Below are 24,346 nucleotides of genomic sequence, written 5' to 3' on the forward strand. Positions count from 1 at the left end.
TCATTAGTTTTGACTTAATTAGCGTCTTGGTCAGTCCATCTAGTAGCAGAAAGGTTTCCAAAGTGTTGGGCAGGAGATACTTTAACATATATGTATGGACACACAATGTGTTTACATATGCTGATAATTCTGTAGTCTTGTGAAGAAGTGAGCAGCTTTCACTAAATAAGAGACTGTTTCACCCTGATGTCTTGTAAGTTGTATGAAACAAAGAAAGGTGAACTTCTTTCTTTTTTGGACCCTTGAATTTTTTTTTTTTAAAGATTTTATTCATTTATTTGACAGAGAGAGAAGGAACACAAGCAGGGGGAGTGGGAGAGGGAGAAGCAGGCTTCCCGCTGAGCAGGGAGCCCAATGTGGGGCTCAGTCCCAGGACCCTGGGATCATGACCTGAGCCCAAGGCAGGTGCTTAACTACTGAGCCACCCAAGCGCCCCAAGGACACTTGAAATTTAAAAAGGTGCAAGAAATATTATGGATTGAAAAGTGACGCAATAGATAAGGCATGGTTGTTGTTTATAATGAAAGATTCCAGTACTTGTTTGTACATCTCTGTAATACTTAACGTTCTTGAGCACCATAAAGTTGTTAACATCCTCCATCGTAAAGTTATTCTGCATTGTTTGTACTGGTAAACTTCCAGCAGCTGAGGGGAAAACCAGTCATTCTTTGGCAATGGAAATTGGCAATCTGATTTTCATTTCAGCAGTGTGGTTTCCAAAGGTAAGAACATAATAGAAAACCCAATTTTCTTTCCTGAATATTGTATTTGTCGTGTGGTAGAATTGAAATTAAAATACGGACAATAATAAGGGAGAGAGAAATAGAAACTCCATTGAATAAGTACACAGATCAGATGAGAAAATTGGCAAATGACTTACGTTACATGCAAGCGACTTAGTAACTGTGGTTGCTGAGTGAAGAGAAAGCTGTGGTGGTTGGGTCATGCTGAGGAAGGGCTCCTATAGGAGAAGGTGGGAATCCAACAGCTTGTTGAGTAAGCAGAACATTGCAAACATGGGGAGGGGTCTGAGTGCCATAGTTAGGAAGGTGCTAGCAGATTTACTAACTCCTTCATTCACATGCAAACATATCGACCTATGATTGTGGTCCCACTGTGGTAGGCTGTGGAGACAAACACACAAGGAAGGCGGACTCTGTCTCTGAGTGGGAGGGAATGGATATGGGACTCTGGATCTTGGGAGCAGGGAGGTGATAACTGAAACCGTGAGCACGTGAAGAGGGAGAAGAACACTAAGCTGGGTGCAGGGTCCTGAGTCAGCCCAGGAAAGGTCAATGAATATTGAGTCTTATTAAATGTGTAGAACCTACAGAGTAGAAGTTGAGTGAAGGAGTGAATGAGATGTGACAAAGTTGAGATGTTTGGGTGCTAGCTGGGGAAAGTGAACTCAAGTCAGAATTTCGGTTTTTTTTCAAAGAGGATAGGAGAGAATGGTGCAAAGGGGAAATGCCAGAAAGAATAGGAGAGGGGGAATGCCTGGCGCAGGAGAGGAGGCCGGGAATAGGGTTAGGGGGTAGGGTTGGCCCTGCGGGGAGGGAAGACAGCTTACGAGGTAAGGATGGTGTAGATAGAAATATGGTTGTAGTTTGGGGGACGGTGGTGCAGGAATTCAAAGTAATAGGTTGGGAGATAAAACGATGTAGTGAGAGAAGCAGCAGGAGATACAGTAAGTTAAGATTTCCCAGGGCTCTCCAGTAAAATTCTCTGAAGAAGGTGTTAACCTTAAAAATAAAACGGCTAGTTGTTTCACCAGAAAAAGATGGGTGTAGTCAGGAATAGCAGAGAATTTTAACCCAGGAGAGGTAAGCTAGGGCAAAGCCACAGGTGACTCTGCAGAACTAAACAGAGGAATACATTTTTATAGAGAGGAGAGGGGAGGTGTTGGGAGAGGCTATTATAAACTGAAAGTTCATTGGAGTAAACTGGGAGCTGGAAGTATAGTGGCTTTTCACTGGCTGAGTTGTAACTGTCTCTCATTGGCTGGGCTGTTGCCAGGGGAGGAGGAAACCTTCCTTTCTTCTGCGGGGGTAGTAAGGTAGTATCTTCTGGCAAGGTCTGTCTTCCTGTTGGGTCTGCAATGGGCCAGGAGTGGTAGGGCTGAGAGCTCCCTCTGCTGGCCTCCTGACTCCATTCTGAGCAAGGTTTCCCTTTATTAAATTTTCACAAAGGGGATCGCAGCTTTGGTTTTGATCCACTGAATGATGGACATGACAGGAATGGTAGATAGTGTAATCAAGGTGAATGATAGAGAAGGTGGTTTTGGCAGCAAGATTTAAAACTCGGATTAACCAGTGCTGGAGAAGAGTCATCTCCAAGGGAGGATGTTGCCATAGTCCAGGCAAAGAAATAACCAGTGAGTGCTTGGACCACAGCATTAACTATGAAGATAAATCAGGAGGAATAATTTTAGAAGATCAGAATGTAAGAACAGCAAGATCTGTCAGCTGTCTGATACAGTTGTCACTAGCCATAAGTGGCTATTGAGCATTTAAAATATGGCTAGTCTGAATTGCACTGATGGGCTATGATGTAAATCACACAACTGATTTTGAAGACTTAGTATGGAAAAATATTTCGTTAATAGATCCTAAAGTGGTTGCAAGCCGAGATGATAATATTTGGGGTACATTGGGTTAAGCAAAATTTATTATTAAAATTAATTTCACCTGTTCCTTTTTACTTTTTAAGAACATGGCTACTAGAACATTTAAAATTACACATCAGGTTCACATTACATGTTTTTGGACAATGTTGCTGGGAGGTCGGTAATACTGGGGTGGCCTCTAGGATACAGAGAAATTGATACAAGATAGAGTTGTAGAAAAACATTGATAAACCCTTTGGACTACCTTCAATTTGAGTCGGTAATTCGATATTTAGGTGGTGATACTTGTAGATGGAGTATTATCAGCACTGATTCACGTGGAACATTGAGAATGCATTTGGTTGTGACCCGCTGGCTATGGTACACGTCTCCCTTCTTACCCGATACAACTGGGACATTTAGTGGGTTGGTTAATGGAAAAAAATCAGTTAAAGAAGAAAAACAAAAAATGAAGCATACAAGCACAATTTAAATAATTTATTTAAATTTAACATAAGCATATGCTCATCCTTTGGTTGGTTCTTGGTTGTTTTAGGAACAAGGCCTTTATGCGATAATGCTTTTCCTACCGTTATGGTGGTAACGGTATCAGGTTCTTTTATGGTAAAGTGACAGGTTTGGGAACAAATCTAAGAGCAGAAGTTTTAGAGATTTTTATGAGTTTTCCTCAGCCCTTCACTGTTTCCTCATCTGCACCTAATTCACTTTGAAAATTCAAGTGCATCCAAAGCTTTCAACTTTTTTCTACTCTTGTTTATGTGTTTGCCTCTTTAATTAAGGACCCAACCACACGTGGAAGTGGCATGAACATTCTGGTGGCACAGCTGACTGACCTTGATATGCACGCAAGCCAGTGGTGAGAGAACTGTGAGAACTGTGAGAAATGAGCAGTGAGGGAAGAAGTGAGACCAACCCCAGCCCTGGCCAGGGATATGGGCATCCCCCAGAGCGTTTCGGGTGTGAACAGAGAGATGGTTGAGTGGTGGCTGGCTGAGAGAATTTCCTCAGTGCTAACAAGGAAAGTCAGACATTGGTGTTTGGTGTTCAGAAGGTAGGAGGAAGGATTCTGAAGCAGGAATACCTGGATGGGGCATTCCAGTGGCCAGTAAGAGGGCACCATGATGGCAGTTTGTCATCAACTTGTCATCAAACCTTCCAGCAATGGAAGGTTTCTGTGTATGGAGCCCTTTTCTTGTGCCCACCCCCTTGCGGGCCTTATTTCACAGAATGCTCATAGTGTCCCTCATTTTCAGGTGAAGTAATTGAGCAGTTTTCCAAAACAAGTTGTCCTGGAATTAGAACAGTGTTTTGTCAAATTTCAAAACCAGTCTCTGGAATGAGGGTTCCTCCAATCATACCCGTGCATCAGAATCACCCTGAGAGGGTGGAGTGGTGGGGTGGGGAGAGCTTATTCAAATGCAGATTTCCAAACCCCATCCCCAGAAAATTGGATCCAATTGGTCTGGAATGTGGCTATGCTTACCAGGTGATTCTGATGTAGAAGGTTCATGAAAACCGAGTAACATTACAATATTTCCATCTTCTTTATCCATTCCTTTGTTGATGGACAGGTAGATACATCACTTCTGCTGTATTCTGTCCATTAGAAGTGAGTCCCTAAGTCCTGCCTACACTCATGTAGTAGGGAATTAAGCTCTACCTCTTGAAAGGGAGGAATATAAAGACTTTGTACACACCACCACACCATAGAAAGGTGTGCTAATGCTTCTCTCTTCTCAGCACCCATGCTTGGTGATGTCACATCGATAATTTGAAATCAGCCGTGGTGGGAATGTTTACACCATGGAAATCAGCAAACACTCTAAATCAGGTCCTCCACACTCCTTCCCAACCCTACCCCACCCCCACCCCAGAGAGCTGAGTGGTAAACATTTACCAGCACACCACTGGATAGATATAGAGCGATGTGCTCACAGAACTGATGTGCAGTAGATCAGTTTTAGATGGGGCTTTGGAAGGGAGAATAAAAGGTTTGGAATACAGGAAGAGATAGTTTCTAAATTTGTAAAGAGTAGAAGTGATGCAGGAAATGGAGGCTTGGGGAGCTTAAATATGCCCATACAGATGTCTAAAAGTGACATGAAAAAGGATCTCTCTTGCTCTCTTGCACATACACAATTTTAAATGTAGGTTGTGTACTAGATTGAATTCTGGGTACACAAAGTCAAACACATTAGAGACTTACCATGCAAGATTTTCTATCTAGCAATCAGGATGAGTATGTAACCTTTTATATAATTTTATATAATTGCCTATAAAGCCACAAACAAGTAATATACACTCCAGTGGGGATGACCTACACCTAAAATAGCCCAGAAGTTCAAAGACCAAGTTTTAATTCCTTTAAACTGATTCATTTGTGTATGTGGTATGCCCCCAAATAAGCAAGGAGTTCTATCATCTATCAGATAAGCAGGGATTTTTTTCTAAAAAAAAAAAATACCTTCCAGAACCATAGCAGTTTATTTTATTTTAAAGATTTCACCCATTTGAGAGAGAAAGTGAGAGAGAGCATGAGCGGGGGGAGCGGCAGAGGGAGAAGCAGACTCCCCGTTGAGCAGGCTCCCCCCCCATGCGGGACTTAATCCCAGGACCCCAAGATCACGACCTGAGCAGAAGGCAGATGCTTAACCCAGGTGCCCCAAGAATCATAGCATTTTAGATCCGAAAAAGACCTTAGAAAACATATAGGACAGTATTTCTCAAAGTGTGTTTGTCAGTCAAACATCAAAATCAGAAATACCTGGTGTTGCTATTAAAACCTGGAACCTCATTAATATGTGGAACATATCTCGGAACTCCTGTATCGATGGGGGTTTGGGAAGCTGCACATTTTACAGACTCTCTACATGATTCTGCTGCACTCAATGAGTGCCCCAGTCAAAACCTTTTGTTTTATACATAAAGGAAACAAAATTCTACCATGCAAAGAGAGTCCCCCTTAAGTGAGTCTACATAGCTATTAAGATTCCATCCACTTAAAAAAAAAGTAAAAGCGACCCATAAAATTGAAATTTGGGAAAAAATAGAAAGCATACCCTTTGTTTAGAGAGATAGCTAAAGGGCAACACAGGACTTCAATCGATATTATGTTGTTCATGTGTGTAGTTACTAGTCCATATGCCCCACCTAGCCACAAATTAGTGTGGTTGCCTTAAATTGCTAACATGAAAATCTTAACTTTCCATTTCTGAAGTTATTGGTTTTGGCTACTCTGTTTTCTTTTTCTAGGTTTCCAAGGTTGCTCTTTTGGGCATGATTTTAGAAATGTAATTATAACTCTGGTTTTATACTTCTGGACTATGTAATCAAACACAGACTGGTCATAGTGGAAAATATACAATTCTTAGCTCTGTTACATTGACAAGGAACATGGCTGGATGCAAATCTAACCGAGTGGCATGTCTTCCTAGTGGCAGCTTCCTCCCCCGCCAAAAAATCCAAAAAAGACGCTGTAGGAAATGTAGACAGAGGGGTGTGGAACCAGTTTTTCCAGAAACATTTTTCTTTTGATCCAATAAAATCATTTAAATGTCCTTTTCCAGGAGAAAGTTTTTATTCAGTGTGATGCATTATTAGACAGGTGGAGAAAGAACAAGTTAAGAAAGAAAAAACGTCTAACATGAAAAATTACCCTCACGGTGTCCAGTTTTTTTTTGCTTGGTTGGAGTACTCTTTGGATTATTTATTTATTTAGATTTGCACTATTCTTAAATCCAAATGGCAACCTCTTCAGAATAACGTCTATTTCCAAGTTGCTCCAACAATATAAATCTTGTCCAAGGGCTGGGCATTTAAAGCTCTAAATGATTATATATTTTTACAATAACTTTAAGAAGGTATGGAGGCTTAATCTCTCTTGATCGGAGTTTTCTTTCTATAACAGGATTTAATCTTTTTATTTTTAAATTTTTTTCTTAGAAAAGATTCTCCAGCCCCAATCAAGCATTCAGATGACTGCAGTCCTGGCCAACATCCTGGTTACGATCTAATAAGAAACTCGAAGCCAGAACTACCCAGATAAACTGCTCCTGAAAGATTTAATCTTAATACAAACTGAATCCTTTGTCCAGTGCACACCCAGCGTTGTATTTTGTTTTTTTCCGAGGGTTGCTACAGAAGGAGGTTGGCACAGGCACCGCCAAATGACAGCCTTATCATTTTTTTGTTTTTCGTTTTTTTTCCCTGAGAGAATCCAGGAATGTGCATTTAATACAATTAAAGACAGTATCTGCAGAACGATAGAATGTATTTTTATTCTCTTAAACCTCTAAATCAAAGTGCACAATGTTCTGTTTTCCAGCCAGACCTTGCAATAAATGCAAACCCAACTCTTGGGTTTGTGTTTGGACTATCAGTGCAGTCATTAAAGATACATCATAGGGAAAGGGCAAGTGGCTGCCAATAATTCCTTTTTGTTTCTTTCTCGCTTTTTTTTTTTCCTGGAATATTCTCTAATTATTGGTGCATCAAGATGGAAACCCTGGTCGGCTGAGAACAGATGTTACTTTAAGAGGCTCCACTAGCAATCCAAGAATATTTTTCCACACGCAATGTCCTGGGTCTTTCAATGACAACAACGCTCCCAACGCATTCCTTAGCTGTCACTTCACCTGCGTCGTCCGCGGCGCCATTTGGCTTTTGACGTGGTTGCGCGCCAGCCACGCCAGCCGCCCTCCCCCGATCCCCACCGAATCCCGCTGGCGCGCGCCGACCCCCTCCTCGCAGTGGTTTCTCCTGTAGCTCCCCTGGGCTCGGCGGCCAGTAGTGCTGCCCGCCGAGCCGCCGCTTCGCCCCTCTCCTCTGGGTGGCCCCCGCGCGCGGCGGGCTCTCAGTCAGCCCGGGAAGGTGAGGCGTGCGGAGGCTGCTGCGGAACTTGGCGCCTCCCGCAGCGCCGGCCCGCGGAGTCCCGGAGCCCAGACAAAAGAGGCGGCGGGCGCAGGAAGGCGCGGGCGGCGGCGGCGCGGGGCGATGGCCGCGCGAGGAGGCCGGGCGCTGCTGGCGCTGTGCGCGGCACTGGCCGCCTGCGGGTGGCTGCTGGGCGCTGGAGCCCAGGAGCCCGGGGCGCCCGCGGCAGGCATGAGGCGGCGCCGGCGGCTGCAGCAGGAGGATGGCATCTCCTTCGAGTACCACCGTTACCCTGAGCTGCGCGAGGCGCTGGTGTCCGTGTGGCTGCAGTGCACCGCCATCAGCAGGATCTACACGGTGGGGCGCAGCTTCGAGGGCCGGGAGCTCCTGGTCATCGAGCTGTCCGACAACCCCGGTGTCCATGAGCCTGGTAAGAGCGCTGCACCCTGTCGTCTCTGGGGCGTCTCGGAGGACCGCAGAGGCTTGGACCGGTGGCGGTGGGGGCAGGGGGGAAAAAGGTGGGCCCAGGGGTGCCTTTTGGGAAAGGGCGCCTGGGGTGGAAGGTACAAGTGGAGGGAGGGATGCAGATGGACATGAACCTGACCTAGAGCGTTGCGGGTTGCCGGCTTCCCCATCTCTGCGGTCCTTCCTGTCCCCCCCACCCCCAACCCCCGCCTTGCGCCCACCTCCAGCCCTTAGTTCACCCTTGGTGAGCATGGGCCCGGGAGGCGGGAGGGGTGGAGGTAGGAGCGCGGAGCACGCAAATCCGCACGCCCGCAAAACCGGGCGGTCACTCTCACTCTGTTGCACCAAAGACCAGAGAGAATAATTGAGAATCCTCAGAGAGGAAGTCGACCTTCCTTGCAGACAAGAGTTAGAAAGGTAAGGTGCAGAAGTCAGGGACTTAGAGGAAACGAGGAAGAGTCCTTGCTCATTTGTTTCCTCATTTCCAGAGGACAAGCTTGTTGGGTCCGGCAGGCTCTGCATACCCGTCCCTACCTGTATGTGCGTATTAGGTATGCGCGCTGCTGTGGGTGCCCCAGCAACGTGAACGATATCTGCAGCACTGGGTGGTGGTGTGTGCAGACACATAGGTCTTCCCGCCAGGGTGGAAAAGTGGCCTCTGACAGGCATTTCCATTCTGAAACTGCATACGGCCTAAGGAAAAAAGGAATATCCCATTTTCTTTGCTTTAGCCAGTTGAGATGAGTAGTTTGTGACCGGGTTTTTATTTCAACTGATGTTCCCATATAGCCATCTTATGCATCTTCCTTCTGAATGTGTTAAGACACGTTTTATTTATGTTAAATGTGATTTATTTGGTATTAATAAATGGATTTAAAAATATTCTTGGGTCTTTTTTTTCATTATGCTACTGCTCTTTGGAAATGATGTAACTCTTCAAACGATATAAGGCCTGGTCTTCTGATAGTAAAGGTACTGTTAAAATAATCTGGGCTAATAACAGTAGCATAGGATGCTTGATTTTTTTTTTTTAATGACAGAGAAAGCTAGAAAATAGACTAAAAATTCTCAATGTAGGGCCAGAATAGTTTTATAATGATATTTAGGAATCAAACTGGAAAAATATTAAAATAAGTGATGAATAGAGACTCTTTGATCTTCAAATGCAGAGTGTATGGGTTGATCAATAATAAATCTTCAAACAGGAAACTTTTCTTACCTTCAACTAATATGAGGGAAAAGGTTTGTATAAGCTTGTTGTCAAACCCTAAAATGAGATCCTAGAAAACATTTTATGTAGTGAGGTCTAGCAGGACTCAGCATGTAGACTTAGAAAGTTTGAAGATTTGTTTCATACTGTTCTCTGAAGTTAAAGAAAAATTAAAAATGTGACGACTCCATTTCAATTATTTCAAATAACCAAAGTCATGGCATCCTAGGCACAGATAAAGCTAATCTAAATATTTGTGATTCTCCTGCTGCCTGCTTACTTAGAACCCTTTGTTGTTCTACTATTAGAGATTGCTCCTTGGAATGTATTACACTGTTTCTTCAAGATTATGTGAAAGTTAATGTTAACTTTTTTGTTTTGTTTCAAGTTAAATAAAATTCTAAAGTGATATTACTGTTAGGATGCAATATGCTTTTGGAGATGAAAACAATAGTTCTTTTGCTTCAATACCTGGAATGTATAGTCTTTCAAGATTTGCGGAGTTCTCTTTTAGATTGCAAACACTATGAGGGGGGACGGCGCCTGCACACGTAGCCTGAATCAGGCACGCCGCAGGTACTCAACACACATTATGGAAAAAATGAAATCAGTCATTAGCTGAATAAAACAGTGTTTTAAAATAAAATGTTTTATTCCTCATAAAGACAAACATCTCCCTCCACCCCGATTTAATTCATCTTACAAAAGTGAACTCAAATGTTTTACATTATGTGCTTTATAGTTCTTTGTTAAATGAAGGGAACTTTAAATACATGGTTACTTAACAAAATACAAATGTCTATCCATTGTGTTTTTTATTTTTTTATTATTATTTTTAAGTAGACTCCATACCCAATATGGGGCTGGAACTCACGACCCTCAAGATCAAGAGTTGCATCCTCCACTGATTGAGCCAGCCAGGCGCCCCTATCCCTTGTATTTTTATTTATTTTTTATCTTTTTAAGATTTTATTTATTTACTTGAGAGAGAGAGGGAACCAGAGAAAGCATGAGTGGAGGGGTAAAAGAAGAGGGAGAAGCAGACTCCCCGCTGAGCAGGGAGCCCTATTCGGGGCTTGAATCCAGGTCCCTGGGATCATGACCTGAGCGGAAGACAGACGTTTAACCTACTGAGCCAGCCAGGCACTCCTATCCATTGTATTTTTAAAGGTAGAAATAAAGTATGATGAACCAACACTAAAAAGCCACAAGGGTGATTTTTCTCTCCATCACTTTATAAGAGGAGATAAGTAGGTTAGAAATTTTCAGTGAACTAGTGTTAACAAACAAGATTCAAGAGTAAATTTTAGAGATCTTATTGGCTCTATTCGCCGATTCATGAATGGTTCAGCATCCACTCTAGCAGAGAGAAAGGAGCTCCGAGGAGCTGTACAAAATGAAAAACTTTAATAGGCAAAAGGGAGCGGGAACAAGAAAGTTATACTAGGCAAAAAAAGCAGATTGATTATTGTAAGCTTACTTTCCTTTAGGGAATGGCAGGGATCTATCAGGCAGAATCCCTAACTAGTGCTGATCAGGTGATTCCTAAGTGACTGGTTTAAGATTCCATTTCTGGGACAGTTAAAACTACAAGTAAGTTCGGGGCACCTGGGTGGCTCAGTCGTTGAGTGTCTGCCTTCAGCTCAGGTCATGATCCCAGGGTGCTGGGATTGAGCCCCACATTGGGCTCCCTGCTCAGCAGGAAGCCTGCTTCTCCCTCTCCCACTCCCCCTGCTTGTGTTCCCTCTCTCGCTGTGTCTCTCTCTGTCAAATAAATAAATAAAATCTTAAAAAAAAAACAAAACCTGCAAGTAAGTTCAGTCTCTGATGTGGAGCTTAGCATAAGCGACTCCACCTTGGGCCTGTTGTCTTATTTCTAAAATTAGTAAATAGGTCTGATTAGTATATAAATTTGATAGTACTGTATAAATTAACTTTTTAGGAAGTTGGAGAGTATTCACCATTCTTAAATGATTTTCAAATTCCTTCTAGAGTTAAATATTTTAAGAAATGAAAAAGGAATATCCACACTTCTTCTGAGGTAGAAATGGATGCATTCAGTGTTTTTTTGAGCACCCCACACTCTAGGTGGGCCAAGTTCTAGGCACTGTGCAGTGATACACAAGCTAGTCCTTGCCCTCTGGGGAATTGAGAAATAGGAGTTGGAAGGGCAGTATGAAGGCTGCAAGAACAGTGTGGGAGGACTGGAGAAAGGACACCGGGGACATTAGGTTATTGAAGACTGGATGACAAGAAGGCAGAAAATGTGCAGTTACTGGAATTTACCATTGCCAGTGCAGCTTGAACAGATGTATGTTTTAACAGAGACCCCTGCATCTAGGGGCAGTGTCTTAACTGTTTTTCACCTCGTAAGTATCTGCTTTTTTGTTTGTTTGAAGTAATATTTCTGATTAAGCTAGTAGGAAATAATATTTGGCTTAACAAAATCATTTACTTGATTAAAACTTTGATCAACTTGCCCCTATTCATTTTACCTTCCAGTAAGAGAGAGGTGTCAAGTTTATTAGTTTTCTTAATCAAAATTCTTTTACTGGAGGTGCCTGGGTGGCTCATTCGTTTAAGTGTCTGCCTTTGGCTCAGGTCATGATCCAGGGTCCTGGGATTGAGCCCCACATTGGGCACCCTGCTTCTCCCTCTCCCTCTGCTCTCCCCAACCCCCCCATGTTGTGCTCTCTCACTCTCGTTCTCTCTCAAATAAACAAAATCTTCATTAAAAAATTCTTTTTCTGAACTTTAAAAAAGGTAGCTACTGTCTAAGTATTTAGTTAGCATAATAGAAGAGCTCTCCCAAAACAAAACATCTATACATAAAGCTTTCCTTGTGGTAGACCGGGCAAGTGAGAGGCTTACTTGGTTAAATTGGCAGGTTAGGGATGGAAGGTATTCGTTCTCACCACCAGCTCTCTTCCTGAGCAGAAAGAAGTGATCATCATACTTGCGTGGTACTAGGCTGTGGCCGGAGCTGAAACTTACCTACTGAAAATGATTTGTTTGGTCAGATAGTCTACATATGAATTCATCCAAAGGGAAAGAAAATTCCATTTTGAATTGATCTGCAAGGAATATCCATGCCTATTCTGTCCTGGCACCGTAGGAATCAACTTGACTCTAGACTAGCTGAATGCTGGGTCTCAGTTATTATTTTGTATCTCTTGGAGACCTGAAAAATTGGATTGGAGAAGGGTTGTGGGTAGCTGCCATCCTCAGTTAGAACTGCAAGTGGTCCTGGAAGCAGTCTCATCTCACACTTTGTGAGTCTGGACCCCTGATGTGAGAGTAGGATGAGGGCTGGCTAAGATTGAGTCTCTGTCAAACTGGGCTCTTGGCTGATTCTAGATGCTCAGATGTGTTCCCTTAGATAGGATACTTGCCAGGCCTCATCATGTTCCTTATTTTTCTTCCTGTTTGCTTATATCTTATACTTTTAAAATATTTCTGCGCATAGGGACTCAAGTTCTCAAACCCAAACATATGCTGTCCTAGGAATGCATATCCATCATTACAATACTCATAAAAGAACCTGTATTAATTTATGTCTAAACAATGGAATCTGTTTTCCCAGACCAGTCCTCCCAGAATTAAACGGGAGTTAAGATCAGTTTATTTAAAACATGAATTCTTTAACATGTAGTTTAAGATTGCTTTTGGGAAGCAAGTCTGATTTATAGCTAAAATGCTATCTTAGAAACATTCTTTAGAGCATAGATTTTTCTCTTTCAAAGGCTGGAATGATTATTTTGGACCTATTCCTTCCAAAATCTGTTAAAATTTAAAGTGTATGAATGCCAGTACGTATTTGCCAAATATTGTGATGGAACATTTAATGTTGGCAAAATTTCTATACAAATAAAAAAAAGAGGGGATTTTGATTATTTTGTATGACCTGTTTCATACCAGATTAGTATGTTATGTATTAGTGGGAAATGCTTATAACTGAGTAACACCTTACAGTTGGTGAACATAGATGTTAGATTCTGGAGAAGGATCTAGATGTGTACCACATATGGTCAAGGGTTATTTTTAGACCTGAGTGAGTCATTGCAGCTCTTGCCAGAAATTGTGTATTTGATTGACTTGTGATTGGCTTATGGAAGAGAGGAAATGGGCCTGGCCTCTAACATTATATCCTGTGCTCAGGCAAAGTACCAGCTTTCTATGGAAACCAATTTGAGAGATAGCAAAGGAATCATCTGCCAGCATCTTATTTATTGGCATAGCATGGGGGTGAAATCCCCACCTTGGCAGTCCCTTCCTTTGGGAAAGATATTTTTGACAAATAGAAAAATAATCCCTCTAAGGGGTGACATATAACCCAGTCTTTCCCAAAGTATGTTCAATGGAACATTAGTTCAGCTTGGTTTGAGAAATATTAGGTAAACAAAACTAAATCGGTTTGTTTATTGCACACCTTATCAGAGACCTTGAATGAGCAAACCTGTATTTTAAATCTCCAAGTTAGATATATAATACATAGTATTTTCCAATCGTTTTTCCCCATGGGACCCCACCTTTTTTTTTTTCGAGGAACTTATTTTGGAACTAGTATTTCATTAGTTTGAGAAACAGAGCATTAGCATGTTATCATTCATTAATATATTATGCAGGATTAATTGGACAATTCTGTAGCAGAGAGACTCATACAAGGAGTTCCTCAGTGGTGGAGAGCATATGGCTTCTGTTTTTTTCCTCCCTTAAACAGCTAGCATAGCGATTTGTGTAAATTCTTAAGATAGGCTTATTGACTTGAGAACATGGTCCTGAGGCAATCAGGCATAGGACAGATCATTTTGATAGGAAAGATTAAAGTATCAAGTGCATCCCAGTTCCTTTATTGGTAAGTAGCTTTATGCTTTTAACTTCTGTTTACCTGTTTTTCTTATCTATAAAATAGGAATACTTAAAAACTCATGACCTCCCAGCTGTGAGGCTGAAGCAGTATGGCATACAGAAAATAATTCCATGAAGTTGCTTGCATCTAGTTATTAAGAAGATAGGCTCATTTGTTAATTTTTTTTCTGCACTTTCAGTCGATCTGGAAAACGTGCTCCATTGGCTTTGCCCACTTGGAGCGGCCTCCTTGGTGGTGTTGGCCGTCACATGGGAGCTCTACATGTTTACCTGTTCTGATGGACGGCCCCCAAGGACTTTTCCCCTCTTATCACTGTTTCTTGTTTGCACATGGTTGCCTTTCCTCGATTTTTTAAAACGTGAGGCATTCCTGCTTCTCTTCAGTTTTATATCTTAATTTGCTTCATTCAGTAGGAACAGTGAACATGGGTGTTTGAGAATGTCTTTACGGTTATTTGTTCATGGAGCTAAATAAATCCAGGGCCATTCCAAGATTTACTTTGGCAAACTAACTTATTTTTCCAAAAAATTTATAATGAAACTGCTCAGGTCCTGACTACTTTATTCTTTTACAGCCTCAGTGTAAGTGAAAGCTCTTTAAAACCTCCTTCCTCACCCCTCCCTAATTTTCTTACTCCTATTTCTTTGTTTTCCAGAGTTCTTTGAAGAGCTATCACGTAAAGGTTTCTACTATATGCACTGATGTCCGGGGCCTTTTGTTCAAACCCTGTCTCTTCCTATTTTTAAAATTGCTCTTGGGTGAATTACTTAACTGCTCTGTAAGTCCTAAATTTGTCACCTCTGAAATGACAATAATGTGATGATTCAATGAAGTAGTAAATATAAAGTCCTTAGTTCAACATGTCAACAATTATTACCTCTATTATGGTCTTTCCCAATGTCGGTCTAAATGCTCCCCAGTAGACTGTGAACTTTTTGTGGTCACGGATGGTGTTTATCCCAAACGTTTAGTACTCTGTGTAGGACATAGTGGCCACTCAGGGAACGTTTGTGGGATAAATGAAATTTCTCAAATAGGCCAAAAATGTGCATCACAAAACAAAGCTGTATTGAAGGTCAATGTTGATTTTATGCCTGGTGGCATACCGGCAGTATGATCACAAGAAAAGATAGAACTGGTATTTTTCTTATGTATATACTTCTGTTCTATTGTGATGCATCCAGTTTTGCATAATGGAGAGAAATCCACCCACATTATCAGTGATGGCTTGTTGTGTTTGTTGTCTGCTACAACTGGACTCTTCTCTTGAGACATTTTAGAAAATTAGGTGGCATTTTAAGCATTAACTGAAAGTTCTAAAGATAAACAGTAAAAATGTACTTAGTAAAATTTTTGACCTTTAGAAAATCTGCATGAGCCCTTTAGTGTTGTGTCCTAAGAACTGTGTGCTCCTTTGAACGTGGAAGGCATACATCCCAGGTTTTAATCTTCCCTTCCCTCGTGAAATGGCATTCAAATCATGCCCCTGCAAATGCCATAGAGGAGGAGGTTTATCTGAAAGCCAGCTGATGGGTCAAAAGAGCTCATATTTGAAATACGTTTAAATTTACTCTTTCCTTCCCTTCCCTTCTTGTTAATTACAGGAATTGCTGCCAGTCCATTCTTCTGAATGTTTCTCTTTCTTTCAAAATTCAGGATATGGTGTTTTGTAGGCAATCCAGCCACCAGCTCTTTCTAACAAAATGTGGCTTCAGAGAAGATCCTGTCTGTGTTACCATTGTCTTATTATTTTCAAATGATTACCTACGTCTTTAAATGTCTTCAAATAGTAATCCTTGAAGGATCAGGTGGCTTGCGTAGAGTGTTACAGAGCTAACTCTTAAATGAGAAATGAATGAATTATAATAATAAACTCAGCAACAATTCTCCACTGCCAGTAAATATTTTGTGTTTTTATTTTTATTTTATTTTTTTAAAGATTTTTTAAAAATTTATTTGACAGAGAGAGACACAGCGAGAGAGGGAACACAAGCAGGGGGAGTGGGAGAGGGAGAAGCAGGCTTCCCGCGGGAGCAGGGAGCCCGATGTGGGACTTGATCCCAGGACCCTGGGATCATGACCTGAGCTGAAGGCAGACGCTTAACGACTGAGCCACCCAGGCGCCCTATTTTGTGTTTTTAAATAGAAGTCTGTTTACTATAGTAAAGTCACTGCCGAGCATCATAGTTCTACTATAATAATAACAATAATAATACCTCTCATTTTTAAGACATTTGCTTTCAATGAAGACTAATTATTTAAAAAATGGATACAGATCACTCATTTTAAAAAAATGAGACTAAATATAACCTTTAACTTAAATCCAGGTTCCTAAAATAATCCCTTGCTGTTCAGGGAATGGGGAAAAACAACAATTATCTCATGTATTTGCATATTCAGGCAAACACTCAAATGTTCACATCCCAGAATGGTGCTATCTGGTTGGACTACCCAGTTTCTCTTACTACATTAAATTATTCAAAACCAGAAAATCTTCTCTTTACTACACAGCTGCTATTCACTGCCACTGTCCATTTTTTTCCCCCAAGAAATATTTTGTTTCTGGAGCTCAGCTCAACATCTAGCACAAATCATAAGCTTGACCATGAGTTCAGGGTAGGAAAGGCTCAATATAAATGTTGGGCTGTCACCTCCCTGACCAAAATTCTGAATACCTTTTTTCTTTTTCTTTTTCTCTTTCTTTTTCTAGCCAAGGGGTAGTTTTAAAAATGGCCTTTTCTCATAACCATTATAAAAAATTGCTATGTAACATTCCAAGATGAAGGCAACTTTCCAAGATGAAAAGAGAATTTAGGCTTTTGTCAGTGTAGTTCATATTTTTAATTTAATTTAGAGAATATTTACTGAATACCCACTATGTATATGCTATTTTATTTTCTCTGCCAGTCACCCTTTCAGGCAGTTCCTTCGCATATCTTGAAATGAGTTATTTAATTTCTTGACTTGGATTCACCTTTAAAAAAAAAAGATTTATTTATTTGAGAGAGAGAGAGAGAGGGTGCACAAGTAGGGGGAAGGGCAGAGGGAGACAGAGAAGCATACTCCCCATTGAGTGCATAGCCTGACTCAGGGCTTGATCCCATGGCCCTGAGATCATGACCTGAGCCAAAACCAAGAGTCAGACACTTAACTGAGACACCCAGGCACCCCCTGGATTCACTTTTCCACACATGTTGAGCTTAATTTACATACTGTAAACCACTGGGCATGTTACTTCATTCTGTATAAAATGTGTGCTCCATATAGATGCAAGGGTCGAAGAGCTCCCTATTCTGTTCTTGATGTAGCAAGCCTAAAAACAGTATCTGTAGGGGAAACTACTGGAAATGTTAGACATTTGCAAAATAAAATGTCTTCTGTCCTTTTTTGGTGTGTTTTAGGTGCAGTGTGGGCCATATGTTTTAAAGTACAGTCTTACTGAAATAGTTTCATTTGTCTCTGTGACATTGTTCAGCACAGATCCTTATTTATTTATTTATTTATTTATTTATTTATTTAAAGTTTCTGAGAAGGAACCAGTCTCATTCACTGTGGGAACTCAGTAAATACTAAGCCAGACTCTTCCCATAATCAGCTTTATGGGAATTAAGTTAACAGACTTTTACGAAACTGCGCTAACTTTACACAGTCAATAGGAGCTTTATAGTGCTCACCCAAAGAGAAATCTGCTTATTGTATTTTCTCAAGAGTCAAATTCAGTTTTTGGAAAATGCTAAAGCAATACAAAATATAGATAATTCTCATGTGAATATTGTATGGATGTATAGTGAATGATACTATATAGACTAATAGACTAAAATACTATATAGACATAGGTTTTGTCTAGATGATGGCAAAATAATCATGAGTGGAGCTATCATTTTAAATTATTTTAACTTTCAAATTGGCTTATTTATATTTATAGATTTCAGTTGGATCTGTAAAATAGCCTTCATTTTCCTTGTTTTTACTCCCACCCATAGCTACTATCAGGAAATAAAGAGTCTTCTCTTTTATCTAAGTGACTTATTAAAAAAAAGTCTTGGGGTGCCTCACTGGCTCAGTTGGCAGAGCTTGCAATGGTTGAGTTTGAGCCCCACAGTTGAGGGTTGAGATTTCTTAAAAATAAAATCTTAAAAGTCTTTTTTCAAAAGCTTTCTTCTTTCAGGAAGTTTTCTTGAGTTATTGTTGCTTTCTCCAAATCTGGTCAGATGTTCCACCAGGGTTTTAAATAGTTGGCCAAATTTGCCTTTCCTTTTATGAGGATTCTAACTAGATCCCCTCTGAGGTAGGTTTGAAGAACCTCACTGGTTAATGTGGTCCCACATTTTCTCCTCTTCCTTTCTTCTGTGGATATTAAAATAGAGTAGTCATCTGAATAACAGTTGAGAGGCTTTTGTCTGTGAACTTTGGGTTGTAAACATGAAGGGATGTGTACATACTCATTTACTTCATAGCTCCCCATCTCTTTGTAAACAACCTCATGGATCCTACATGAACCGATTTTCCATACCTGCTACAGGTGAGGAATTGGAGAATATATATCTTTATGGGAACTTAAAGATGCAGAAAGAGTCTGCCTAAAGTTGAAAAAAAAAGCATTTAAAAGAAAAATTTAAAAAGTAAATTTGTTTTTTTAAGATTTTGTCACAAATGATCTTAATTAATCCCCTGTAGAAATGCACATAAATTGCTGTTATTTATGTATGAGGAAGGACTTAGCAAATATATTAAGAATAGTTAACCATAAAAAGGACAGTAACTTGAGGAGTTTATTTTTTAAGATCAAGACCCTGAGATCAAGAGTCACATGCTCTACCGACTGAGCCAGCCAGGCACCCCTCAAGGGGGTTATTTTTAAGAAGTGTAATGGGGCTGCAGAAGGAACAATCTGAGTCCTTCATAGGCACATTGGGTTGTCTATACTGCCTTTGTTTATCAAACAGAGACAGCCTATTATCACCTCTACAAAAAAAAGCCAGATTTTCCTGGCTGTCATGTCCTTAGCACTCTTCATTTCTTTTACGACAAAAATCAGAGTAATAAAATGAAGTCTCAAAAATATAGTTGTATATTCAGTTACAAGGTAATAATGTAAATTATTGCTTGTGCTGAAGTTTTCCTTCTCTCTAGACGGCCAGCCTTCTTGCTAATTTCTTAATTGACAAATATACTAAAACTGTTAGAAGGTTGTTGTGATGTATAACCATTTATAAATTAAATTGTATAAGGTTATCTGGCATGTAAACATTATTAAAATGTCACTAAAATATAAATGAACAAATCCAACATCTAATGAAAATCATAATTTCCTTAAATTTAGGGCCCATCATATAATGTCAGTGCTTAATTTTCAAAGTGGCCAAATTATAAAGTGATGTGTCCTTCCCTTTTTAAAAGAGAGGTTTCCTAACTTGTCTGTCTTCTTCTGGAACCAGGATTGCGACTGCACATTTCAGTGGGGACTCTTTGGTGTGTTGGGTCCATAGTAGTTTCTCAGTGCAGTGTTGAAAATGATGAATGAATGAATGAATGAATACCTCAGAATGAATAACACATCTGTTAGATACAGTTTTACACCCTTTGCCAAACCATTGACTGTGGCCATGGAAGTACATTCTGTTCTCCACTGCAGGGCAAATGTTTTAGCAATGCACAATTCTGCCATCTCTGTGACCTTGAGGACATCTCTGCCAGGTTTACTGCTGTATCCACAGTGCCTGGCATGTGCGTCTGATCACAGGTTGGATCTGATGTTAATGCTCCACTGTAGACTGGTCTTGTTTTTTGTTCTGGTCCTTTCTATACAGAGCCTTGACTTTGTGTTGCCTGCTTTCCATATTGTGTTGAGCGACATCACTCTGGCTGCTTTCTTGTATCAGAACCAAAGTGCTGATTGCAGAGGGCTCTTAGTCCTCAGGAGGATGACCATGGAAGTTGTGACCAAAAGATCAAAGCTACGAGTGATATTTAACATGCAATTGAATACTGTTTCAATATTTGTAAGAGTTGTGTGGTCCTATCAAACAGGATGATAATGAAAAGAAGGAAACTATCTTTGAAACAGGATGGAAGTTACTTAGGGATATGGGTAGGGATATGGGTAAGTCATCATTGCTTTCTTCTTTAAGTTTTGCAGTTCATGAAATAGAAATTATTACAGTGGCTCAACATGGCAGTTGAGGTGGTGAGAAAAATTGCCTCAAATATCTTCAGCTTTGGATGTCACATTTGACCAGAACTTCAGTCATCTGTGGTGGTAACCCCCAACATTACCCACATTTCTTTGGGCAGATAACCCCAAAACAGTGTGGCTTGACATAGCTGTTTCCCTTTGGAGTAAGAATCGTAAACCTTAAGGAGATTTAGAAATAATTTATGTATTATTGGGGTTTTAAGTGCTTTTAAAACTTAAACTGTTTAATAAAATCTGGTAGATTCCAATGTCTAAAGATTAGCCTTGTAATTCCAATAGGAAAATGTGTCAATTATGATTTTTAAGCTGAAATTTTAACAAGTTTGTAAACTGTATTAGAACATTGAGAGAACTTGAGAATCATCATGTATGGGGCAGGGGGTAGGAGAAATGGGCGAACTGTTTTGTTTAGTTTAAATAAAATTAAAAGAAAGAGTGACCATGTACATTTAATGTATTAGATTTACCATATTCTTTAAGAAGTTAGGAGTGTTTGTCAGTCAGTCAAACAAGGGACTTAAAAAGAAAATTAAATATATTAAATTTATTTTCACAGTTTGAAATTTTTAAGACAATTTAGTGAAGTGACCAAATTTCCCTTTAAGGTCAGATTATAGAATCTGCTGGATTTGCAAATGCATCAATATGACTTGTAAACTGAACTTAAATGCTAATGGAATAACTAGGATTTTGAATTTATAATTTGTACCTCTACTAAGTTGAATGTTGAATTAAACCAAGTTAAATTCTAAATTTTTTTTATTCCCATAAGTCACTCTCTAAGGCATCAGAAAGCTTGCATTTAACATTAGTTTCTGCATGCAGTGGCTCAGAGCTTAGTCCCCTGAAAGAATTTTTGCTTCCAAATTCAGGAGCTGCAGGAGATTTTGGAGGTGTTGAGCATTTGCAAAATATCTGATAAACTGCTTCCTTCTATGTGTTAATGCATGGGAAAGATTCTATAAACTCTCCTTAAATTTACTTTCTCCAAATTAGAACAACCTCTGGGCTGAGTGTTGCTTGGAAGAGTCTCCCCAATATATATCGGGCATTCGGTTGATTCCAGTGTTCCACTGTCCACTGTCGTGTATGGGATTAAAAGAGTTTAATGTTTTCATATCTGTGAGTGATACACAATTTTACTGTACCTCTCAAATCCATTTCAACAACTAATTTTCTCTCCCCTGGTCACTGTGGACTGAACTGGAGAACCTTCATTAAAAGAGTATAATAATTTTACTTCTGTGTCTAAATTGGCGGTCTGTATGTTGAGGACAACTCTAAGCCTTGCACTAGCTGTAAAAACTGTGAACTATGTGTTAGTTATTTTTAATATTTCTGAGACCCTTTTTTCCATTATTTTTAGACTTCTGGGTATGCTTTTTTATTGTTGATTCAGATTGCTGGATAGATGGGAGTTGGGGGTACTTGATACTGTTCTAATAAACATTTCTGCTTCTGTTTTGACTCTACTTCAATTTGCACAAACTGTATCCAAAAAATTACATGTAACTCCCAGGAACATTAAGTATTTTTTCCTGAGTAGTTTTAAAACTCTTATCATTGGTGCTGTTGGTATTTTAACATTGAAGCTGAGCCACTGATTGTTAGAATTTCAATGACCTGTGTGGGCAGGGAGAGGGAATGAATGAGAGTGTGTTTCCTAAATGAATGTACAGAAAGGTGAGACTGGCTGCGATTTCCCCCAGAATTCATAGAATAGAGTTAATATATTTATGGGCTCTGTAAAGACAGCAACATAAGCAAAGCATTTATACCCCTGCCAACTTTTCCAAGAGGACAAGAAGGCTCTCAGTTTACAACATACCACCTTTTCCATGATCTCAGTTCCCAGACCAAGGTAACAACAAGACCTTTATTATCAAAAAGGCCCTACTAACAACTTGCAGGTATAAATCACCCTAATTGGACAACTAAAGACATTCAATCACAAGGCATTTAGAAATACCCGATAGAAGTGCTTTTACACCACTTCACATTTGGAAGTCAAACTCTGGGTAGTAGAGGTCAGTAATTGATGTGCATCTTTTATTACTGCTCTTCCTTATATCTGTATCTCTAATGGACCTCGTTAATGATAAGCAGGTACTCGCTCTATGACCGACGTTCTGCAAATTGAAGAGATACTTACAAAAGGGAGCAAGAAACAACAGTATTTTACCAAGTACTTAATGTGAAGTATTGACTCAAATTCTGCAAGGAGTTGAGAGAGAAATCATGAAGGACTTTCAGAAGGAGGGGGATTTGAGCAGGTCTTAAAGTGAATCACATATGGAAAGTAGAAGATATATGCCAGTATGAGATTATTCTTGTCTCTCTCTTTACTGCCCCTGTTAGTGGTGATATATAAGTCTTCAGTAACGGTTGTGACAGATAATTACATTAACATGTGAAATGTCCACCTTGTTAGAGAGAATATAATGTTTGGGGTGTTGTCCCTTGGGGTCAATTTCCCTCCCCAGGAGGATAAAACAATTTGGGATGGAGCTTATGCTAACATTATATATTATAACGTAATGTATGTGTATATAATATAACATATACAAGATGTAACATAGTATGTATATATTTATATATACGTTATATATAACATTTCATATAAATTAAGCATATAAAATGATATTGTTATATTAGATATCATATAATTATACTAAGCATATAATATATATTATATTGTAATAAGCAACAATTGATTACCTGTATTTTTTCACCTCTATGTAGCTATTACTGGACACTCCCTAAAAGTTATGGAGTAAAAAGATGTTAAGTAATTTTGATTTTGTTGGGCTAATTTCCCGCAGTTAGATATAGCTCAATTATATTTGACTATACATTTCAAAAACTATCCTTAACAACAAATAAAAACAACACAAAAAAATGATGTACTTTGATACTGAAGAGAATTCAGCCCATGGCTTTTCTTCATGCATTGGCAGACATTTCAGAACTTTCATCCAGATGCATTTGTGTAACATTTGAATAATGATCATGTAGTTTGTCGGATGCTTTTGGGAGAGAAATTCACTATGCAGAAATATTTAGTATTTAACTAATTTTTCAAATTATAGGTTTTTGATTAGAGTAAAATTATTTTAAATTGCTCCTAATGTTAAACCCAGTCTTTATTAGTGTTACATAGAATTGTGAAACGGAATCATATAATTTTTTTTTTCCTATCTGGAAAGAACACTCTCATTTTATAGATGATTACATTGTGCTCCAGAGAGAGATTAAACCACCTCCTTAAGCTTTTGTAGCCTAGGAGGCCTAGAACCCATTTCCTGATAGACAGTTGGGCTTTATTTTTAGAGTATTTCCCATAACAATGTATACAGAAAGGGTCATTAACATAACTATTTCTTATGTGGCCATTGAGGGTCAGGAGTTCTTTGCATGGACTGAAGCCTGGGAGGGAGTTTATAAGAATGTAACTTATCAGTGTTTTCAGTTCCTTACAATAGAGTTTCCTGCCTGTGTGCTGTTAAATGGGTATGGGTGTGCTGAAGGTGGATGGACAGGGCCTGGGGTGGCCAAAGAGAGTGTGTTAAGTGGCAAAATCAGGAAAGGATTGAAATAAATCACTTTAGCATACTCTAAGTATATGCAGAAAATGTTATTTTTCCGGGTGGGGGGCAGTAGAATCCACTCTCTAGGAAGAAACAAGCTTGTGTTGGAAGACCGCTCTGATGAACTCTTGTAAGGGCTGGGCCTTTGGTGCTGAGGAATGGGCTAAATTGAATAAAAAGGAGAGGTACATTTTCAGAGGCTGTGTGGACAGTCAGAGAGGGAGAGAAAGACTTAATGGCTGGTGGCTTAAGAGAAACTTTGGGGATGATAGAAATGTCAAATGGGGAAGTCAGCCGAATCTACTATGCTCTGTAATGCTTTGTGGAGATTACTTTGGGAGATGAGATGAGGTACTTAATCTTGCTTCAAGATGAGCCCTGGCAAAACCAGAGGTTGTCCAAGGAAGGACAGTTACATCTACATTAAAATACACTTACGAGAATTTATTAACAAAGGTCAGATATGCACAGTGCTTCCTAGACTACATAAAGGCAATTTTTTGGGAATGTAACCCAGACATCT

At 39.8% G+C, this 24,346-nt stretch overlaps 1 protein-coding gene across 1 annotated transcript in view; it reads left to right on the forward strand.

Annotated features, from left to right (window-relative positions):
- The first annotated feature begins 7,478 nt into the window (after positions 1 to 7,478).
- Positions 7,479 to 24,346, forward strand: part of CPE (carboxypeptidase E) — a 121,406-nt gene continuing 104,538 nt past the window's right edge. Inside the window, exon 1 of the mRNA XM_027600004.2 lies at positions 7,479 to 7,925. Within this exon, the coding sequence (XP_027455805.1) occupies positions 7,619 to 7,925 (307 nt within the window). The 5' untranslated portion in view covers positions 7,479 to 7,618. The remainder of the gene's footprint in view (positions 7,926 to 24,346) is intronic.

This window comes from Zalophus californianus, chromosome 2, assembly GCF_009762305.2.
Source record: "Zalophus californianus isolate mZalCal1 chromosome 2, mZalCal1.pri.v2, whole genome shotgun sequence".
NCBI lineage: Eukaryota > Metazoa > Chordata > Mammalia > Carnivora > Otariidae > Zalophus > Zalophus californianus.